Source organism: Schistocerca serialis, chromosome 5 (assembly GCF_023864345.2).
Source record: "Schistocerca serialis cubense isolate TAMUIC-IGC-003099 chromosome 5, iqSchSeri2.2, whole genome shotgun sequence".
Lineage (NCBI taxonomy): Eukaryota > Metazoa > Arthropoda > Insecta > Orthoptera > Acrididae > Schistocerca > Schistocerca serialis.
The window spans coordinates 755996607-756016616 of NC_064642.1; the positions used below are offsets into that span (position 1 = coordinate 755996607).

General features: G+C 42.8%; 1 protein-coding gene across 4 annotated transcripts in view; it reads left to right on the plus strand.

Moving 5' to 3' along the window:
- LOC126480800 (palmitoyltransferase ZDHHC3) overlaps positions 1-20010 on the plus strand; it is a 102204-nt gene that overhangs the window by 27178 nt on the left and 55016 nt on the right. For all 4 annotated transcript variants that reach the window (XM_050104115.1, XM_050104117.1, XM_050104119.1 and 1 more), the window contains exon 3: positions 9955-10140. In XM_050104115.1, the coding sequence (XP_049960072.1) occupies positions 9955-10140 (186 nt within the window). The remainder of the gene's footprint in view (positions 1-9954; positions 10141-20010) is intronic.

The window sequence follows — 20010 nt, forward strand, 5'->3', positions numbered from 1 at the left end:
TTTCCACTATTACTACAATCCCATTGCCAAAGAAGACGGATGCTGCCTGAGCCATCAGTTTGTCATAGTTGCAAAATACTGTTATGAATTATCTATAGAAAGGTAGAATGACTGGTAGCACCCAACCAGAGAGAAGACTGGTTTGGGTTCTGGAGAAATGTAGGAATACACAAAGCTATACTGATCTTACAGCTTACATTAGAAAATAGGTTGATGAGAAGAAAACATTTGGAGTGTTTGTAGATTTTGAAAATGTTTTTGACTCAAGTTACCATGAATAAAGTCCAGGGCAGCAGCAACTGAGAAAGAACTGAGCAAGAGTTTTAGGCTGTCCCCCATGGTACTCAATCTGTACTTCGAGCAAGCAACAAAAGAAACCGTAGACTGTTTTGAAAAGGAAATTAAAGTCAGTGAGAAGAAACAAAAACTTTGAGGTTTGTTAGAGGCAGTAAAGAACTTTGAAGGTCAATGGAATGGAATGAGTAGTGCCCTAAAAGCAGGTCATAAGGTTATTTCAGCAAAAATAAAGCAAGGATAATGGGCCGAGGGAAAAAGATCGGGAAATAAGGCACTAAAAGTAGCCGGTGAGTTTTGGTATTTGGGCAGCAAAATAACTGAAGAGACACTTGTAAACATTGAGTGTAAATTTAAGTGTTGGAAAGCCCTTTCCGAAAGTCTGTGGAGTGTAGGCTTATATGGAAGCAGCACATGGACAATAAACAGTAAGTTTTGAAATGTGGTGTTACAGGAGAATGCTGAAGGTCAGGTGGGTGGATAGAGTAACCAGTGAAGAGTTATTGGACAAATTGGATAGAAATCTGCTACTCACCATGTAGCAAAGATGCTGAGTCGCAGATAGGCACAACAAAAAGATTTTCACACTTAAAGCTTTTGGCCAATGGCCTTTGTCAGCAATAGACATACGTACATGTGCACACACACGCACTCATGCAAATGCAACTACACAACTACAGTCTCAGGCAACTGAAACCACACTGTGAGCAGCAGCACCACTGCACGATGGGAGTGGCGACCCGGTGGGAGAAAGTAGGAGGCTGGGGCAGGGAGGGGGAGGGATAGTATGGTGGGGACGGTGGAGAGTGAAGTACTGCAGGTTGGGTGACGGGCAGGGGAGAGGTGGGGAGGAGGGTGGGGGGGGGGCGGGGTAGCAGAAAAGGAGAGAAATAGAGAGAGAGAGAAATAAATAAAAAAGACTGGGTGTGGTGGTGGAATGACAGCTGTGTAATGCTGGAATGGGAGCAGGGAAGGGGCTGGATGGGTGAGGACAGGTTGAGGCCAGGAGGGTTACAGGAATGTTGTTACATTCCATCTTGGATTTTCAATTGTTTGAACTGGATATAAAAGAACTGTATGGCATGACTTGGATAAAGGAAGAAATATGTTAATGGGACACATCCTGAGGCATTGGGAATAACTAATTTAGTAATAGAGGGATGTCTGTGTGCTAAAAATTGCAGAGGAGGAGTGAGAGGTAAAGATAGATAGATAAAGATTGGGGGGGGGGGGGGGGGGAGAGAGAGAGAGAGAGAGAGAGAGAGAGAGAGAGAGAGAGAGAGAGAATGTGACTACAGTTCAAATATATGTAGGTTGGAGTTGTTATGCAGAGATGAAGAGACTTCCACAGGACAGATGAGCATAGAGAACTGAATTAAATCAATCATTGGACTGAAGGCCACAACAACAACACAATATTGAGAAAATTTCTACTTATGCAGAGAACAACTCTCGGCTGTTAGACCAACCAAGAACTCGGCCTTTGCAATCTGTGAGACGTCATTCCTGAGAACCATATTTGCTTGATTTAGGGAAATGATCCGTTTACTAATGGGCAAAAGCAAGAGAAATGCCTCTGCCTTTAGTTTGCAAGTGTAACCAAAGACTGACTGCATTGCCACTACATATGCAACTGTTGGACATGACGACTGTATATACAATGACTAAGTGGTTTGCAGTGAATATTGTTCTGTTTATATGTGAAAGTCTTGTTTGAATGTAAATAATTTAGGAGCAAAGGAGACCACTCACCAAATAACAGAATCATTGACTTGTCATTAGGCACACACAAATGAGAAAGAAAACTTGCTAGGTTTGGTATAAATCCTTTGTGAAGCTAGAGTGCAAATATACACACAAAACACACACACACACCTGTGGCCCCACATTGTGCCAGGTGAACACATAATGCCAGGATTACATTTCAGCAGGTGGATTAGGTTGGGGGTTATGTTGGGTGGAACAGATAGAGGGGAAAGAGGTGGGTGGCGGGATGAGGGTTTGAGAGTGGCTAGCTAGAAGCACGGAGGGAGACAGCAGGCTTGCTGGCTGGGAAAACGAGGGAGGAGTGGCAGGGTAGGCACGTGATAGACAGGTACCGGAGCTGGTGGGTTGTGTGTGTGTGTGTGTGTGTGTGTGTGTGTGTGTTGTCACTTTAACATGACAAAGGATTCATCCCAAACCTAGCAAGTTTTCATTCTCATTTGTATTGGCCTGATGACAAGTCAACGCTTCTGCTGTTTAGTGAGTGGTCTCCTTTACTCCTAAATTAAACCCAGTGGTGCAGCATGTTCAAGTTCAATGGCTGCTTCATAGTTTGTGCCATCTGGATCCTTCCCTTCAGCATCAGCTTTCCTGAACTATGTAGAAGGGAGTTATCCTTGCAACACATCCCTTGCTCCCATTCCCTTCTGGGCCTTCATCTCTGTTAACTCATTTTCCCCACACCCTCTACCCAACAGTTTCCCCTTCCTCTATCCTGACAGCTCCTCCTAATCAATGTGTCTTCATCATCGCCATGTGCTGCACCTTTCCGGTTCTGATACCCTTGTACCATGTGCCTAGCATTTGTACCTGCCACCCCTCTTCCCGCATTTCTAGCCAGCAAGTCTGCTACCTCCCTCTGAGCCACTAGCTAGATTAGACTAGATTTACTTTCATTCCAATTGATCCGTAGTGAGGAGGCCCTCCAGGATGTGGAACGTGTCAGAAAAACAATAATACATGACAAATATTTACAACTAAAACAAATAAGCTAATGTACCTTCCACAGGTCCCAAGTGGAATGATCATAATTTTTGTTTTATGAACACTGTATGAAAGGATCATTTTACAACACTCATTTACTAAGATCACATTAATGCACTGAATTTAAAATTAAAAAAAATGTTTTTTTTTATTTATAAGCTAATAAACATATAATAGAACTACTACAATACTTAATTACAAAGAACACATTACTGCACTGAAATGGTGCAGAAGTTACACACACACACACACACACACACACACACACACACACACACACCAGTTGGTTCTACTGAGAAATCCATCAATGGAGTAGAAGGAGTTGGCCAACAATAAATCCTCTAGGCTTCTCTTAAACTGAATTTCATTGGTTGGTAAGATTTTCATGGCCGCTGGCAAGCTATTGAAAATGTGTATTTCTGAGTAATGCATATCTTCTTGTACAAGAGTGAGTGAGTTTAAATCCTTGTGAAGATTATTCTTATTTCTAGTATTGATTCTATGAATCTGTTGGTTTGAAAAAGTGATATATTTTTAATGACAAATTTCATAAAGGAATACATATAATGGGAAGCAGTAGTTACCGTATTTACTCGAATCCAAGCCGCACTTTTTTCCGGTTTTTGTAATCCAAAAAACTGCCTGCAGTTTAGAATCGAGTGCAAAGTAAGTGGAAGTTCTGAAAAATGTTGGTAGGTGCCACCACAACTAACTTCTGCCGTTGAATATATACAGCGCTACACAGGCATGCTTTGCAGGCACAAAGATAAATACTGGCGCCAAAACCTCTGAGTCAGTAAATAAATTGAAAAAAAGATGGAAGACGGGCTTTTTTGTCCGCCCCGAGTTTCGATCACTGCATTTTCATACATTATCCAACGAAGTAAATACAAATTCCGTATTGTTTATCTTCGAATGTAGCAGCATTTCAATGTACTATGAAAATCCGACTGGCAAGACTGTTTGGGATGTTTGTCAATATGGCCAACTCTACATTCTGAGTTTTTTCCTACCTGTGAGCAGAGGTGGTTGCTAATAGGAACTTTTATGAATTGAGAATCACATGCAGTATTCTCTTCACCATAAGAATAATACGAATATAAACATTTTGCCATGTATTTTTTCATGTTTGCTGCTATCTCATTTAAATCCTGTCTGCCTAATAAACTACGAAACTAGTGTGAGACAACAGCAAACGCGAAAGAATATACATATCATGTCTTGTTTGTATTCGTATTATTCTTATGCCTAATAGTGATAAAGTCAGAAATGAAGCACGGCAATTGACTAGATTTTTAAATCTAAGATGACTCTAATTTCTGTGCAGAATGTAGTGTACAAAAGAGGCGTCTGCAAAGATTTTCAAACAGCGAAAAATTTTAGCTAAACTCTTGTTCAGAACATCTTCTATCGTACACAGTCTATTATTTGGTTCTTGTTGATCATTATCAAAGAAAGCAGCAGTGTAAGTAACAACAAATAGCAGTCTCTTGCCATTGTTTCGCTAATGAGACAATTCCTCTCTTTTTTTTATTGTAAGCGGCGGTAGCGCGCACGAAAGAAGCCATGCCACGAGCGGCGACAGGTCGTAAACACACATTATGAATGTGACAAACAATCCATGACACAGTACAATAATGCATTTTCAGCTTAGAGTGATGTAAACACCTATAACAAAGAGAACAGCACTTATCAGATCAAAGGAAAATAAACAATCAATTCAGTCAAGACGAAGCACGTGAAAAAGGAAGGGTACCCGTGTAAATACGGGCCTGACGCATAGCAATGGCTACCTGGTAAAGCTTAACTGCTAAGCTTATGACTCGAACCAAACTACTGTAGCTGTATCGTCATTCATTCAACCTAAATTGTGTCTCATATTACAATGGACCAACTTTGTTTCGATTTGGAGATGCGGCCTAAAACTTTTCTCTCCCTTGAATTTCAAGTCTCAAATTTCAGGTGCGGCTTAGATTCTGGAAATTTTTTTTTCCTTGATTTCGAGTCTCATTTTTCAGGTGCGGCTTAGATTTGAGTAAATACGGTAGTAACCCTAGTTCCCTAACAGGCCTCTGCAGGATGTTCTTGAGTTCACACCACATATAACTCTTATTGCACATTTCTGTGCCCAGAAAACTTTAGCTTGGCTTGATGAATCACCCCAAAAAGTAATCCCATATGACATTATGGAGTGAAAGTAAGAATAGTATGCCAGCTTTTTCATTTTTATATCCCCTATGTCTGACAGAATTCTCATTGCAAATAGAGGTTTGTTTAGATGCCTCATCAGTTCTGTGGTGTGCTCCTCCCAGTTGTATTTATTATCAAGCTGTAATCCCAAGAATTTAACACTGTCCACTTCTTCTATCTGCTTGTCATCATATGTTAGGCATATACTCGTGGGACACCCCTTACAAGTTCTGAATTGCATGTAGTGTGTTTCTTAGAAGTTTGGCGACAAAGAATTGGCTAGAAACCAGTGATTAATGTCCACAAATATTTTACTGGCCAATCTTTCTAAGACTACTCTTGATTTGCTATTTATTGCAATGTTTGTATCATCGGCAAACAAAACAAACTTGGCGTCTGGTAATGTTACTGGTAAAGGTCATTGATATACACAAGAAAAAGTGAGGGCCCTATGATGTAACCTTGTGGGACCTCACATGTAATTAGTTCCCAGTTGGATGATGCCTGATAGCTTAATACATGTCTCTTTCCTAATAACACCCTTTGTTTCCTGCCAAAGATATAAGATTTGAACCGTTTGCAGCATTTCCTGTTACACCATAATGTTCTAATTTACTTAAAAGGATATTGTGATTTACACAGTCAAGTGCCTTTAACAGATCACAAAATATACCAGTTGCCTGCAATTTTTTGTCTAATGAATTAAGTACACTTTCACTCTATGTGTAGATAGTCTTCTCAATATCAGAACACTTGAGAAATCTGAACTGTAACTTTGACAGTATGTTATTTGTGATAAGATGGTTATAATGCCAATTGTACATTACCTTTTCTAAAATTTTTGAGAATGCTGGCAAAAGTGAAATTGGATGGAAATTTGACACTATTTCTTTATCTCCCTTCTTAAACAGTTGCTTAACTTCAGCATATTTCAACCATACAAGAAATATTCCACTGATAAACACAGCTAGCTTAATGTGTTATTTAACTCAGAAGCACATTCTTTAATTAATTTTGTTGATATTTCATCATACCCACCAGATGTTTTTGATTTTAAAGATTTTATGATGGACATTACTTTTGCTAGGGTAGTGAGGATCAAATTCATGTTATGGAAGTTACTTGAAATGTCTGGTCTGAGGTATCCCATGGCAGCATCTACAGAACCTGACAACTTCATCTTTTCAGTGGCAGTTATAAAATGTTTGTTAAAAAGTTTTGCAACACTATACATATCTGTCACCAATTTATCATTACTCTTAATGCTGTTTGCCTCTCTTCATGTCTGGTTCTACCAATATCCTCCTTCACTATATCCCATATTGTCTTTATTTTGTTATCTGATGTGACTATATTTTCCTTGTAATATATTTACTTGGATGTCCATATTACAGTCTTTAATATTTTGCAGTATGTCTTGTAATGTGCTATGGCATCAACAGCAGAACTGTTTCGGATTGACAGATACAGTTTTCTCTTTGTTTTACAAGATACCTCTCTTCCTTGAGCAATCCATGGCTTCTTTGTAGACTTTGCTCTAACCTTGGTTAGTTTTGGGAGAAAACAGTGTTCAAATAAGGTAAGCACTTTATTAGCAAAAGTGTTATATTTTTCATTCATGCCATGAGAACAGTAAACATCACTCCAGTGAATGTCTGTGAGGAGTGTCCTAAAATAATCAATTTTTGACTTATTGATTACCCTCTTGAGTTCATATTTAGCAGATTTTATATCCTGTTCAGTATTAACATTTAACAGAAGGAACTGCATATCACGGTCTGAGAGGCCATTGACTATTGGTTTTGTAATATAATTTTGTTCATCTACATCTACATCCATACTCCGCAAGCCACCTGACGGTGTGTGGCGGAGGGTACCTTGAGTACCCCTATCGGTTCTCCCTTCTATTCCAGTCTCGTATTGTTCGTGGAAAGAAGGATTGTCGGTATGCTTCTATGTGGGCTCTAATCTCTCTGATTTTATCCTCATGGTCTCTTTGCGAGATATTCGTAGGAGGGAGCAATATACTGCTTGACTCTTCGGTGAAGGTATGTTCTCGAAACTTTAACGAAAGCCCGTACTGAGCTACTGAGCGTCTCTCCTGCAGAGTCTTCCACTGGAGTTTATCTGTCATCTCCGTAACACTTTCGCGATTACTAAATGATCCTGTAATGAAGTGCGCTGCTCTCCATTGGATCTTCTCTATCTATTCTATCAACCCTATCTGGTATGGATCCCACACTGCTGAGCAGTATTCAAGCAGTGGGCTTTTCTATAAAGATATTATCAGTGAGCAATTGGCTACCTTAGTTGGGAACTATACAGTGGGAATTAAGTTGAATGATAGTGTTACTAACTGAAATGAGTTCTTATTGGGAGAGTCTTTAAGGAAATCTGCATTGAAGTCACCAGCAACCACTATTTCTTTGTTTTTGGTTGTTAAATGGGCCAGTACAGCTTCAAGATGGTTTATGAACAGATTAAAGTTACCTGCAGGTGCCCAATATACACTTAATATTATGAAGGATTTTTTATGAAATTCTACTTCTATTGCACATGCTTCCACATGCTGTTCTAGGCAAAATTTATGAATGTCTATGTTCTTAAATTTATGACAGTTCCTGATGAATGTGGCAACTCCTCCTTTCTCCATTTCTGCTCTACAAAAGTGAGATGCTAACCTAAATCCTGTAACACTTAAAAGTTCTATACCAGTGGTCATATAATGTTCAAAGAGGCAGATTATGTCAGCTGGGTTTGAGGACTCTAATTTATCTATGCAGATAATTAATTCATTAATTTTATTTCTGTCCTCAAATACTTTGATGCAATAAAGATAGCTGACATTTCACATTGACTGAGTTAAAAATTGAGTAGAGTTGAAATTTCTCTTGATTGTTGAACATTCTTAGCCAACAGTTGTTTATGCTGATGTAATAAGCTAGAATTATGTTTTTTGGTATCTTTCTCAAACTGAAGGTTTGTCTAAATCCTAACCTCTCTAACCTCTCTTAAAACTTGGTTTCTTTCTGTCCTCTGATAATAATAAAAATAATAAAAAAAGGTTTTTCTGAACCCTATAACCACTGCTATTTTATCACTCATGACAGTGTTCCCCCCCCCCCCCCCCCCCCCCACACCCCCCTCCCACCCCTGCCCCCTTTAACTTTCCTGCTATTTTCCCAGCCAGTTTACCCTTCCCTTTCCTGTTGAGGTGAAGGCCATGCCTTCCATACCTATTGAGAGAATCAACAGGAACCTCACCAATGCATAACCCTGTACCCGATATAAGCAGCCGTTCCAACTCCAAATTAACTCCCAACTCCTCATCTTGAGTCCCGCTTCTGTCTCCTCCTACCCACCTCACCTGAAACAATCTCACCCCCAACTTTGTGTGTGTGTGTGTGTGTGTGTGTGTGTGTGTGTGTGTGTGTATTTGTCAGAGGATATCTAATAATTATGTAGACATACATACAGGTCCAACATGTTACAGAGTCTGCAATGACAGTAATAGAAAACAGGATAGGAGGGTGTAGTGTATTTTCTCAATTTTGATTAATTATTAAAATAAATTTACAGCTGCCATCAAAAAAGTTCCAGAAATGAATGATAAGCTACACAGCTTGCTATTAGCCCATAAGCGCAAGTAGCCATGACTGAAAGAATACAGAATAGCACACTTTTTAGTCACAGGGACACAACAGTGACATCCCTCTGTGCCTAGTTTTCTTTTGATGGAGCACATATCTTTTCTCATAGCAAAGGTGAAATAAATAAGAATATAACCCTTTTGTTTGTGTTGGTCGAAATTTGTAAGTCTTTTGTCCGACGCATGGACTATTGCATTGAACTTATTCCAGACATCACTCTTCTTCTAATTGAGCACAGTTGCAGGGTATACACCAACACCTAATTTTTTTTTCTTACACCCTCTGCAGTCTCACAAAACACAGCTTTATTTGAGACCATCTGATCCCAAGAGTAGGTGATTTTGTCAGTGCTACTTTACAACACAAGATAGTGCAATCAACTTTATTAAATCACAACTAGCATTACACTCCTGCATACTTCAGTAAGAGAAGTTGAGTCGGGAAGTAGGAAGCAACCATAGTGCCACAATTATCGGAGTCATACTCGTGGAACTGCACCTGAAAGAAAGGAAACTGAAATAAAACCAACGTAATGGCAGTGCCGTGATTTCTAAAGTATGCAACCCCCAACTGTGTGTGTGTGTGTGTGTGTGTGTGTGTGTGTGTGTGTGAGAGAGAGAGAGAGAGAGAGAGAGAGAGAGAGAGAGAGAGAGATTGTGTGCAGAGTAGAGAACTTAAGGGGGGGAGAGAATTACATTTGTAACTGAGGAGAAGAATATCTTGTAGAAAAGGTGAAACAGACAAAGAGAGAATTTTATGTAGCCAAAAATGCTGTATAACCTCTGTGTTCATAAAAAAAACTGTGAATGTACCAGTTCTGATATGCACATGTAGAATCTCTCATCAGTTGTTTCATTTTCAAGTGAATGTGACCTCTTCCCCATCTCTCTAGGCTGCACGTATGTGTCCAAAAATTTTGTTATGAACACTTGTAACATTCTGGCATAGAATAAATTTTTCTTCTGCATGGTTTTTGCCCTGCTAAAAGAGCATTATCTCATATGTTTTACCCACTTTTGCTGAGTGATGATTACTGTGTAATACATGACCATTTTTCTTACTTGTTTTTCAGGATATTTGTGGTATCATTTGTGCTATTCTGACATGGCTACTGATACTTTATGCAGAGTTTGTTGTTGTGATGGTTATTATGGTTCCAAGTCCATACCCTCTGTACAGCACAGTCAATATGATTATATTTCAGACTTTTGCATTCTTGGCCTTTGCTTCTCATCTGAGAGCAATGTTTACAGACCCAGTAAGTACAATAATTCTGATGTATTTTTCCAGTTTATATTGCAATGTATCATCAAAGTAATGTGATGATAATAATAATAATAATAAATAATAATAATAATAATAAATAATAATAATAAAATAATATGTATTCTATTCATTGTGACCCAATCTGTTGTTGTTGTTGTTGTTGTTGTTGTTTAGAAATATTGAACACTGTACTGTGTTAACTGTTATTAAATATGATTTATAACCCTCAACATGTTGTCATATGTAAGATATGGAAAGTCTAGTGCAGATATGGGTCTTTCATTTAATGTTTCTGCAGTTTTATATAATTTCATTGCATTTAATAGCATCATGTTTTCTGGATTTCATTCATTCTATTGAAAGTTAGTCATTATTGTCTATCATAGTCCCTTGTGGAATTTGACACAGACCCTTACTTTTGGTAGGCCCTAATTAATTTCACCCACATTTGGAATCCATAATAACCTCGCAAGATATTAAATTCTTTTCAGCGATATATACATGTCACCATTGTTGTGTAACCTATCCTTGTGATATACATTCCAGTTTGAATTTTTGATTCCACTGCTATTCACTTCCAGTTTCAGCCAACTTTCTTTTCCTAATACTAGTAATTCTGGATCTTACAACTCCTGCAGTTTACTAGTACCATGTTGACATTTTCTCTTTCAAATCTCCAAGGATAAAAGTTCTATAAGAGAAACGTGGCTGATGTACAGTTTCCGCAGGCAGTGACCTCAGGGATGGGTTCCTCAAATCTAAGAGCCCCCAATGTTTGTGCCACATGTACTCTGTTACCTGAGAAACTACTTCCTGTGTTTAGTGCACACCTGGCCTATTGAGGGGGAGGAGGTGACTACATTTCTCCACCTGATAGTGGAGGTTGAGTAATTTGCAACCAAGATCCATTGCAGAACCATCTGAGCCTCTGGTTTAGACCTTACTCTTGCCTCCAAGCAAGATGACGATGATGGTTGATGGTGGATAAGGTGCTGCAAATATTGAACATTGCTTGTACCCACATGCAATATTAGCAGCCTTCATCAATCCAACTAACTGATTAAAGGTACCTATGTTGGCCTCAGAACCCAAGCGGCAAGCAACGTGCATCATTTGTGTTGACATGGGTTGCAATTTGCTGTTGATTGCAGACAGTATGTTCAGTAGCCACCAGCAGAACCTCCTCCACAATTTGGGTGAGACCTCCTGGCAGATGTACTGAGTGTGTACTGGTCTTCTTTTCCAACCTGCCTCCTATCCACTGAGAGGCTCCATTACCTGTCCAGTGTTGGAGCTGCCAATGAACAACTTGCCCACCTTCTGCACTTGTCCAGACTTTGCGCAACAGATGAAGCTCCCTTTACTCATTCATATATTTTATGAACATTGGGCAGCAACTCATACCCGTCACTAAGGAATAAGGAGACAGCTGGTGGCCGGTTCCCATTTTTGCTCTCCACTCAGAGACATGTGAATGCATCCATGTCCGAGCCTGTAGGGGGCTCACCGCTCTTTGGCGAGTTTGTGCTTTGCTACCAGGAGGCCGCAGCCTCTGCAGCGTCTTTCCCTTCTGTGCTGCATGTCTATCCTCTTGCTATTGGTGTTTCCCTCTGTTGTGGAGCATGTCTGGGACGTCATTGCAAATGTGTTCTGTTTATTCAGTTGCCGATGTCAGAACAGTCTCTCCACTGTTTTTCGTGTTTTTGTTTCTATTTTTGTTCCCTCTCTCCTACCCTTCTTCCACTTCAGCGTTTGAGGTTCTTCTTTTTCTTCTTCCTTCCTGTGTATTCCTGAAGGCCAGCCACATGTCTGATGCGTAACTAGGTAACACATAATTCCCTACCCCAAGTTGACACGTAAGGTTTGCATGTACCCCCTGGTAAGGGCCAGGCCCAGGGAGCGGTGACTACCTGAGCTGCTATCTTCCAGAACTGTTGATTGAGCCCTCTGGGCTGTTCAGGAGGTGTGACCTGAGGTGTGAACAATCAACGAAGGTGGGTGGGACGGGGGGGGGGGGGGGGGGGGGGTCACAGTTGGAAGGAGTGTGCCATCAGAGACACTGACAATCATGGGGGATTTTTTGCAATAAGCCAATCTCTTTTTCACAGTCATTGTCTACCAAACATAAACAGAATGAGGCTAATGATTCAAAGACCCTCCCAGCTGCACCATGGTTCCTTGTGATTTCAAGTACTGAAGATGGTCAGTCCTTTACTACAGTAAATCTGTTTATTATTCAGAATGGTTTTGATGCACTTGCTAGCCCTGTGAAATCCTGCTCTCATTTATGAAATGGCACTTTGCTTCTGGAGACTACTTCAGATTCTCAAGCACAACAGCGGCTTGCTGCTTCGCTCCTCCGTGGCTATCCTGTTTGTGTCGAGGTCCATTGAACGCTGAATTCTTCCTGTGGTGTTATTTACACTAGGCTGCTTGATGGTCTGACTGAGGCAGAAATCCAAATGTACCTCTCTGATCAGTGTGTCATTGTAATCCATCAAGTGATTGGTAGATGCATCCTTAGTGCCCACATGCACTCTTTTTCTCACTTTTGATAGAGTCATGCTCCTGTCAAAGATCAAAGCAGGTTATGAAGTTATCACAGTCCAACCGTACATTCCGAACCCGATGCACTGTCACCAGTGTCACCATTTCAACCACACTTGAATGTCCCGTCGACACCCAGCCAAATGTGTAGGGATACTCACAAGGGCAATTGCCCACCTCCTTCTCCCTGCTATATCAATTGCAATGCCTCCTTTAGAGATTGTCCTGTGTATCTTGATGAGTGGGCTGTCTGGTTAACGAAAAAGTGCCTCACCTGGTTACTTGCAAATTATTGGTTAGTTGCAAACCCTGTGTTCTACCAACTAGCATGTACAGTACTATTCTTGCTACATCTTGCTCCATGAAAGACATGGCCACACAGACATATGACCTCAAATTCAGCGCTGCAGTTGTTAAATCACCCAGTGTCATGGTAGCATCCCCGTCTCCTCCTCCAGTTCTGCAACAAGCCACCAAACTTTCACCTCAGGGGTCAAAGTTACCTGGTACACAACCGGCAGAGTGGGAAGGACAGATGGAATACTCCCATGAAAACTTACTATGTCCCTCCAGCCAACACACATCTGAGTCTTCCTCTGCCAACCGCAGAGGTTTCAAGAAGTCAAACAAAGGCATATGGTGTTCTCTTTCATCGGCCCGGAGATCCTCTTCAATGGTGTCGCCACACGATACACTCGTCCGGCCGACCTCCATGTCACCGGTGTGCACCGCCAACAATTTTTCTACCATGGCCTCGATAGACCAACAGAAGGAGAATGCTGATGCATCTGTAGATCTCATGGAGCGGGATCCTCCAGCTTCTGCATCCTATAGCAGTGAGTTTTCTAAGGCTGGCACTTGGCAGCCACCGAGATGACACCCCTTCATTTTTTCCCTGCTCCCCTTTCCCTGTCATGGGTCTCCTCCAATGGAATGTTCACAACCTTAGATCCAACAAAGAGGACTTATGGTTCTCTTAGAATTGCAGTGTCCACGTGTTCTCTGACTCCAGGAAACAAAATTCTGTCCTCATGAACACATTGAGCTCTTGCATTTCTTCATGGTCTGCTTTGACCTTCCCCGCCAAGGAGGGCATTCCATCTCATAGGGGAGTCATGCTGTTCATCCAGGATGTTCATACTCAACCCATCTCCCTGACTATCTGGCTTGTGTTGCAGTCCGCGTTTTCCTTCCTCACCTGACCTTTTCCTTTTGTACCAGTTACATCCCCCCGTCATTCAGTGTCACCAGGGCAGACTTTGTCAAGCTTGCTGGGCAGCAACCTCACCCCTTTCTGCTGCTCAGTGGCTTTAATGTGCCCCATCCCCTTGTGGTTCTCCCAGAACCTGCCCTCTTGGCTGACCTTCTCAATCAACTTAACATCCTCTGCCTTAAATGAGAGCACCCACATTCCTTTCAGACTCTACTCACATCTATTCGCATTTGGACCTGCAATGCCCAGTTTGTCCATCATCTTGAGTGGTCCGTTCTCTCTGACACATACTCAAGTGACCATTTCCCGTGTGCTATCCATTTGCTGACTTCTACTCCACCTATGTCCACACCCAAATGGCAGCTTTCTAAGGCCGATTGGAGGCTTTACTTCTCCTTGGCAACCTTTGATGAACAACATTTCTGCAGGTAGAATATCTTACAAATGTTACTCTTAACACTGCAGAATGTTCCATTCCTTGCACTTCCTCTTTATCACGCCGTGTTCCAGTCCTTCGGTGGACTGAGGCGTGCTGCAATGCAATTCACATGCAGTGACATTCTCTCCGCATTTTGATCTGTCATCCTGCGATGGCAAACTGCATTCATTATAAACAGCTGCATGCACAGTGTTGTCGCATTCTTCAGGATAGCAAAAAAGGTAGCTGGATTTCATTTACTAGTTCTTTTAACAGCTCGCCTCCCTCTTCCATCATGTGGACCAACCTCGGACAACTCTCTGGGACCAAGGTCAATTCCCCAATTTCTGTCCTGACAGTGACAGATAATGTCACAGTGAACCCTTTGCTATCTCCAACACCTTGAGCTGCCATTTTGCAGAGATTTGAAACTCCTCCCACTATCATCCTTTCTTCCTCCATCGGAAATGAGTGGAGGAGGCTTGGGCGACTCCCTTCTCTCCTTAGAATAGGGAGTGCTGCAATGACGCCTTTAGTATGAGGGAGCTAGATCATGATCTCATTTCATTGTGATCCTCCGCCCCAGGGCCAGACAATGTTCACTTTCAGATGTTGCAGCACCTTTCTCTTGCAGGCAGGCATTTTCTCCTTTAGACCTTCAACCATATCTGGGCAGAGGGCATGTTTCACAGGTGGTGGTGTGAAACCACTGTCATACCCATACTTAAACCTGGTAAGGAGAAACACCTTCTTTCTAGCTATTGCCCTATTTCACTCACCAGCTATATTTGCATGGTGATGGAACGTATGAGTCATGCCCGGCTGGTATTGTGGCTCGAGTCTCACAATTTACTAACCAGTGCACTGCGTAGATTTCGAGAGGGCCGTTCTGCAGTTGACCATCTCGTCACTTTGTCCACCCATGTCATGAATGGTTTTCTGTGGAAATCCCAGGCTGTGGCCGTGTTTTACAATTTGGTGAAAGTCTACGACACCTGCTGGAGGACAGGTATCCTCTGTACTCTCCACACATGGGGCTTCCATGGCCACCTGCCCGTTTCCTTCAGGAATTTTTAAAAGACCAACTTTTCAAGGTTTGTGTGCATTCTTTATCCAGGGATATGGTATGCCTCAGGGCTCCATCCTGAGCATCATCGTCCTCCTTGCTATCATCATGAACAATATAATGGCCTGACTGGCTCTGATTTCATTGATGGTTTTGCCATGTACTGCAGCGCTTCACAGACTTGTCTCATTGAGCGACATCTTCAGCGATGTCTCGATCATCTTTACTCATGGAGCATTGACAATGGCTTTCGTTTTTCCACTGAAAAACCATTTGTATGAATTTCTGGCTGTGAAATTGGTTTCTTCCACCATCTTTACATCTTGGGCCTGTCACTGTTTTGTTTGTTGAAACTATGAAATTCCTGCGGCTCATGCTCAATAAGAAACTCTGTACGCAGTCCCTCAATGTCATAAGCATCCTCAGTGGTACTTCCTGGAGAGCAGATTGAACCACCCCACTAGACTATGGGTATTTCGTTCATGCATCTGCACGTCCATCCCTCTTATACCTTCTCAATACTATCCACCATCATGACACCCATTTGGCCACTGGCACCTTTTACACTATCCTGGTTGAGAGTCTGTATGCAGAAGCTGGCAAACTACCCCTGTCTTACTGCCGTGAGTTTCTCCTCAGCAGATATGTATGCCGTTTGTCTGCCATGCATGGCCACCCCTCCTATGCCTCCTTCTTTGATGACTCCTTTGATCGTCAGTATGAGGCGCATCCATCTTTTGTGTTACCTCTTGGATTTCGCTTTCAGCTCTTGCTGCGACGCCTTATCTTCGTGCTACCTGCCAACTTTCCCGATGGATGTGGACCCTTCACCACCTTGGCTTCGTGCGGCAGTCCATGTTCACCTGGGCCTTCATTCACTTCCTAAGGACACTATTCCAGCCTTCCTCTATCGCCTTCAGTTTCATGACGTTCGCATGGAACTTCACGACCTTTGTGTACACTGATGGCTCTCGGACTGATCACGGTGTCGTATATGCCTTTGTCATTGGCACTGACATTTTTCAGTATCAGCTTCCGGAATACTGCTCAGTAGTTACAACAGAGCTGTTTGCCCTGTATCAGGCAGTGCAGTATACATACGATGACACAGGCTTTTCGATTGTGTCACTTGCTCAGACTCTCTCAGTGCCCTTCAAAGCCTCTGTGTGCTGTACAACTACCACCCCTCAGTGCAGTGGTCCAGGAGAGCTTGCTCACTCTCAATGGAGCATCTGTGATGTTTATGTGGGTTTTTGATAGGAAACGAGGCCACTGACGCTGTTGCCAAGGCTGCCGTCCTTGTACCTCAACCTGCTAGATATTACATTCCCTCCAGTGATCTCTGTGTTGCTGCCTATCAGCAGGTGGTGTCACTTTGGAATCACCACTGGTCCTCCCTTCATGGGATCAAGCTCCGAGCTATTAAGCCTCTCCCAGCAGCTTGGACGACCTCCTCTCAGCCCTCTCACTGTGAGGAGATCATTTTAGCTAGGTTGCCTTATGGGCACTACCTATTTAGTCATCACCATTTGTTGGCATCTGAGTTATCGGCCGTGTTAGTGAATGATGCATGGACTGTCAACCACATTTTCCATTTTGTCCATCGTTGCAATATAGTGAAGAACACTTAATCTTTAGTTCAGGACCTCCATTTCTCTATGGCTTCGTTTATAGACCTTTTCCCATATCCCTGTTTGTAGCTATCTTAACTTCCATCAATTGGGATAAACATGTAGTTTTAACTCCTCTCTTTGTCTCCGTGTTCTACAGTTCTGACGTGGGCATGTATGACCCTAGTTGTTTTTGCCCCCTAAAACAAAACTAAACAAACAATCAGCAGTACTTCCTGGGGAGTGGATCAGACTCCCCTCCTTCGATTTTGTCAGTCCCTTGTATGTTCGAAACTAGACTATGGCTGGTTCGTTCGTGCATCCGTTTGGCCACTGGCACGTTTTACGCTAGCCCAATTGAGTGTCTGTATACCGAAGCTGCTGAACTACCACTGTCATACCGGCATGACTTTCTGCTTGGTAGATACGCATGCCATTCATCTGCCTTGCCTGACCACGGTGCATCCCTCTTCTCTGTTACCTCCTAGAGCTCACTTTCGGCTTTTGCTCTGGCAGCTTAACTTCGTGCTGCCTGCCATTTTCTGAATGGGTGTGAAATCTTCACCACCTTGGTTGCGTGTGGCGGCCAGCATTCACCTTGGCCTTCATTCACTTCCTAAAGACACTACTCCAGCCTCACTCTATCGCTGTAAGTTTCATGACTTTCGCCCAGAACTTCGTAATAGTACTTTTGTGGACACTGATGGCTCCCAGACTGACCGTGGTGTCGGGTGTGCCTTTGTCATCGACACTGACATTTTTCGGTATAGGCTTCCAGATCACTGATCAGTGTTAACAGCAGAGCTCTTTGCCCTGTATCAGGCCATGCAGCACTTCCGGTGACACAGGCTTTTCAGTTATGTCATCTGCTCCGACTTTCTCAGTGCGCTTCAGAAGCTCAGTGTGCTGTACGCTGTCCATCCCTTCCTGCATCAGGTCCAGTAGAGCTGTCACTTTCTCACTCTCGATGCAGCCACTGTGATGTTTATGTGAGTTTCTGGTCACGTCGGTCTAACGGGTAACGAAACCACTGTCGCTGCTGCCAAGGCTGCAATCCTCATACCTTGGCCTGCTAGTTCTTCCATTCCCTCTGATGATCTGTTTCTTGCTGTCTGTGGGGCAGGTGGTGTCACTTTGGCATCACCACTGGCCCTCCCTTAATGGGGAACGAGCTCCTAGTATTAAGCCTCTCCCATTGGCTTGGAAGACCTCCTCTCGGCCCTCTCGCTTGCGCGGTGATCATTTTAGCTAGGTTGTGTATTGGGTACTGTCTTTTTACCATCGCCATTTGTTAAGTAGCACTCCCCCACCATTTTGTGCACATTGCCCTCAACCTCTGATGGTTCACCATTTCCTGATGGAATGCCCTTTTTTTTACTACTTAAGTTCTCATTTATGTTTGCCGTCTGAGTTATTGGCCGTTTTAACGAACAATGCACAGGCTATCGATCATGTTTTACCTTTTATCCATTGTAGAAATATGGTGAAGGACATTAAATCTTTACTTTAAGACCTCCATCTCTCTATGGCATATTTTTGGACCTTTTTCTAAGTCCCTGTTTGTAATTGTCTTTCCATCCATTGATTAGGCTTAACTTTTAGTTTTTTTTCTTAACTCCTTTTTTTTTCTTAGTGTTCTTCAGTTCTGACATGGTTACGTATGACCCTAGTTGTTTCCATGCAAAAAAAAAAAAGAAAAAAAAAAAAAAAAACTGTCCGATACTCTCCCTTGAATTGAGAACAAACTGGTCAGATGTAGTGGTTTGGAAGACGCAGTGACAACAAAGTTTACTGTGGTTTTCAAGTGCATCAATGATATTGCAGATCTTTCTCCTGATATCTGATGTCACTGCAACAGAAGCTGTCACCCATGACTAACACAGTTTCTAGCTGTTCCCAGACAATCATCAGAGCTGTATGTGTCCACATATAACAAGCCCAGGCCTTATAAATTTCCCACTGTGTAAAGGCTATATAAATTCCTGAAGAAATATGCTAACCAAAGCAGACAGGGACAAATTGAATAAGAATAAACAATCTCCTGTACAAAGTTCTCTCTTTCTCTCCCTCCCCCTCCCTCGCTCCCTCCCTCGCTCCCACCCTCGCTCTCTCTCTCTCTCTCTCTCTCTAAAACATCATCATCATCAGGATTTCCTTCCAGTGAGCCGGGTAGGAACTTGGTGAACGATAGGCCTCTATTAGTTTCTGTCCTGGTATAGCTTTTCCCTCTCCACTACATCCCATGTTACTCCTCTCTTCTTGAGATCTTCCTTAACCTGGTCTGTCCATCTCTTTCTAGGCCGCCAAATTGGTCGTCTTCCTGGTGCCTCCATCTCCAAATACTGAAAACACATATATGAAAAGCTGTTCACATGAACACGCAGTCACCACATCTTGGTTATGATGCATAAGTGTGACTTCCAGATGCATCCGGGTGGTCGCAGAGGGTGGGCTTACTGGTGGTTGGGAGCTCCAACGTCAGCCACGTAATGGGGCCCCTTAGGGATATGGCTGCAAAGGAGGGGAAGAAAACCAACGTGCACTCCGTGTGCATAACGGGGGGAGTCATTCGAGATGTGGAAAGGGTCCTTCCGGATGCCATGAAGGGTACAGGGTGCACCCATCTGCAGGTGGTCACTCATGTCGGCACCAATGATGTGTGTCGCTATAGATCGGAGGAAACCCTCTCTGGCTTCTGGCGGCTTTCTGATTTGGTGAAGACTGCCAGTCTTGCTAGCAGGATGAAAGCAGAGCTCACCATCTGCAACATTGTCGACAGAACTGACTGCAGACCTTTGGTACAGAGCCGAGTGGAGGTCCTGAATCAGAGGCTGAGACGGTTCTGCAACTGTGTGGGCTGCAGATTCCTCGACTTGGGCCATAGGATGGTGGGGTTTCGGGTTCCGCTGGATAGGTCAGGAGTCTACTACAGCTAACAGGCGGCTACATGGGTAGCAGGGGTTGTGTGGCGTGGACTGGGCGGTTTTTTAGGTTAGATGGCCCCGGGC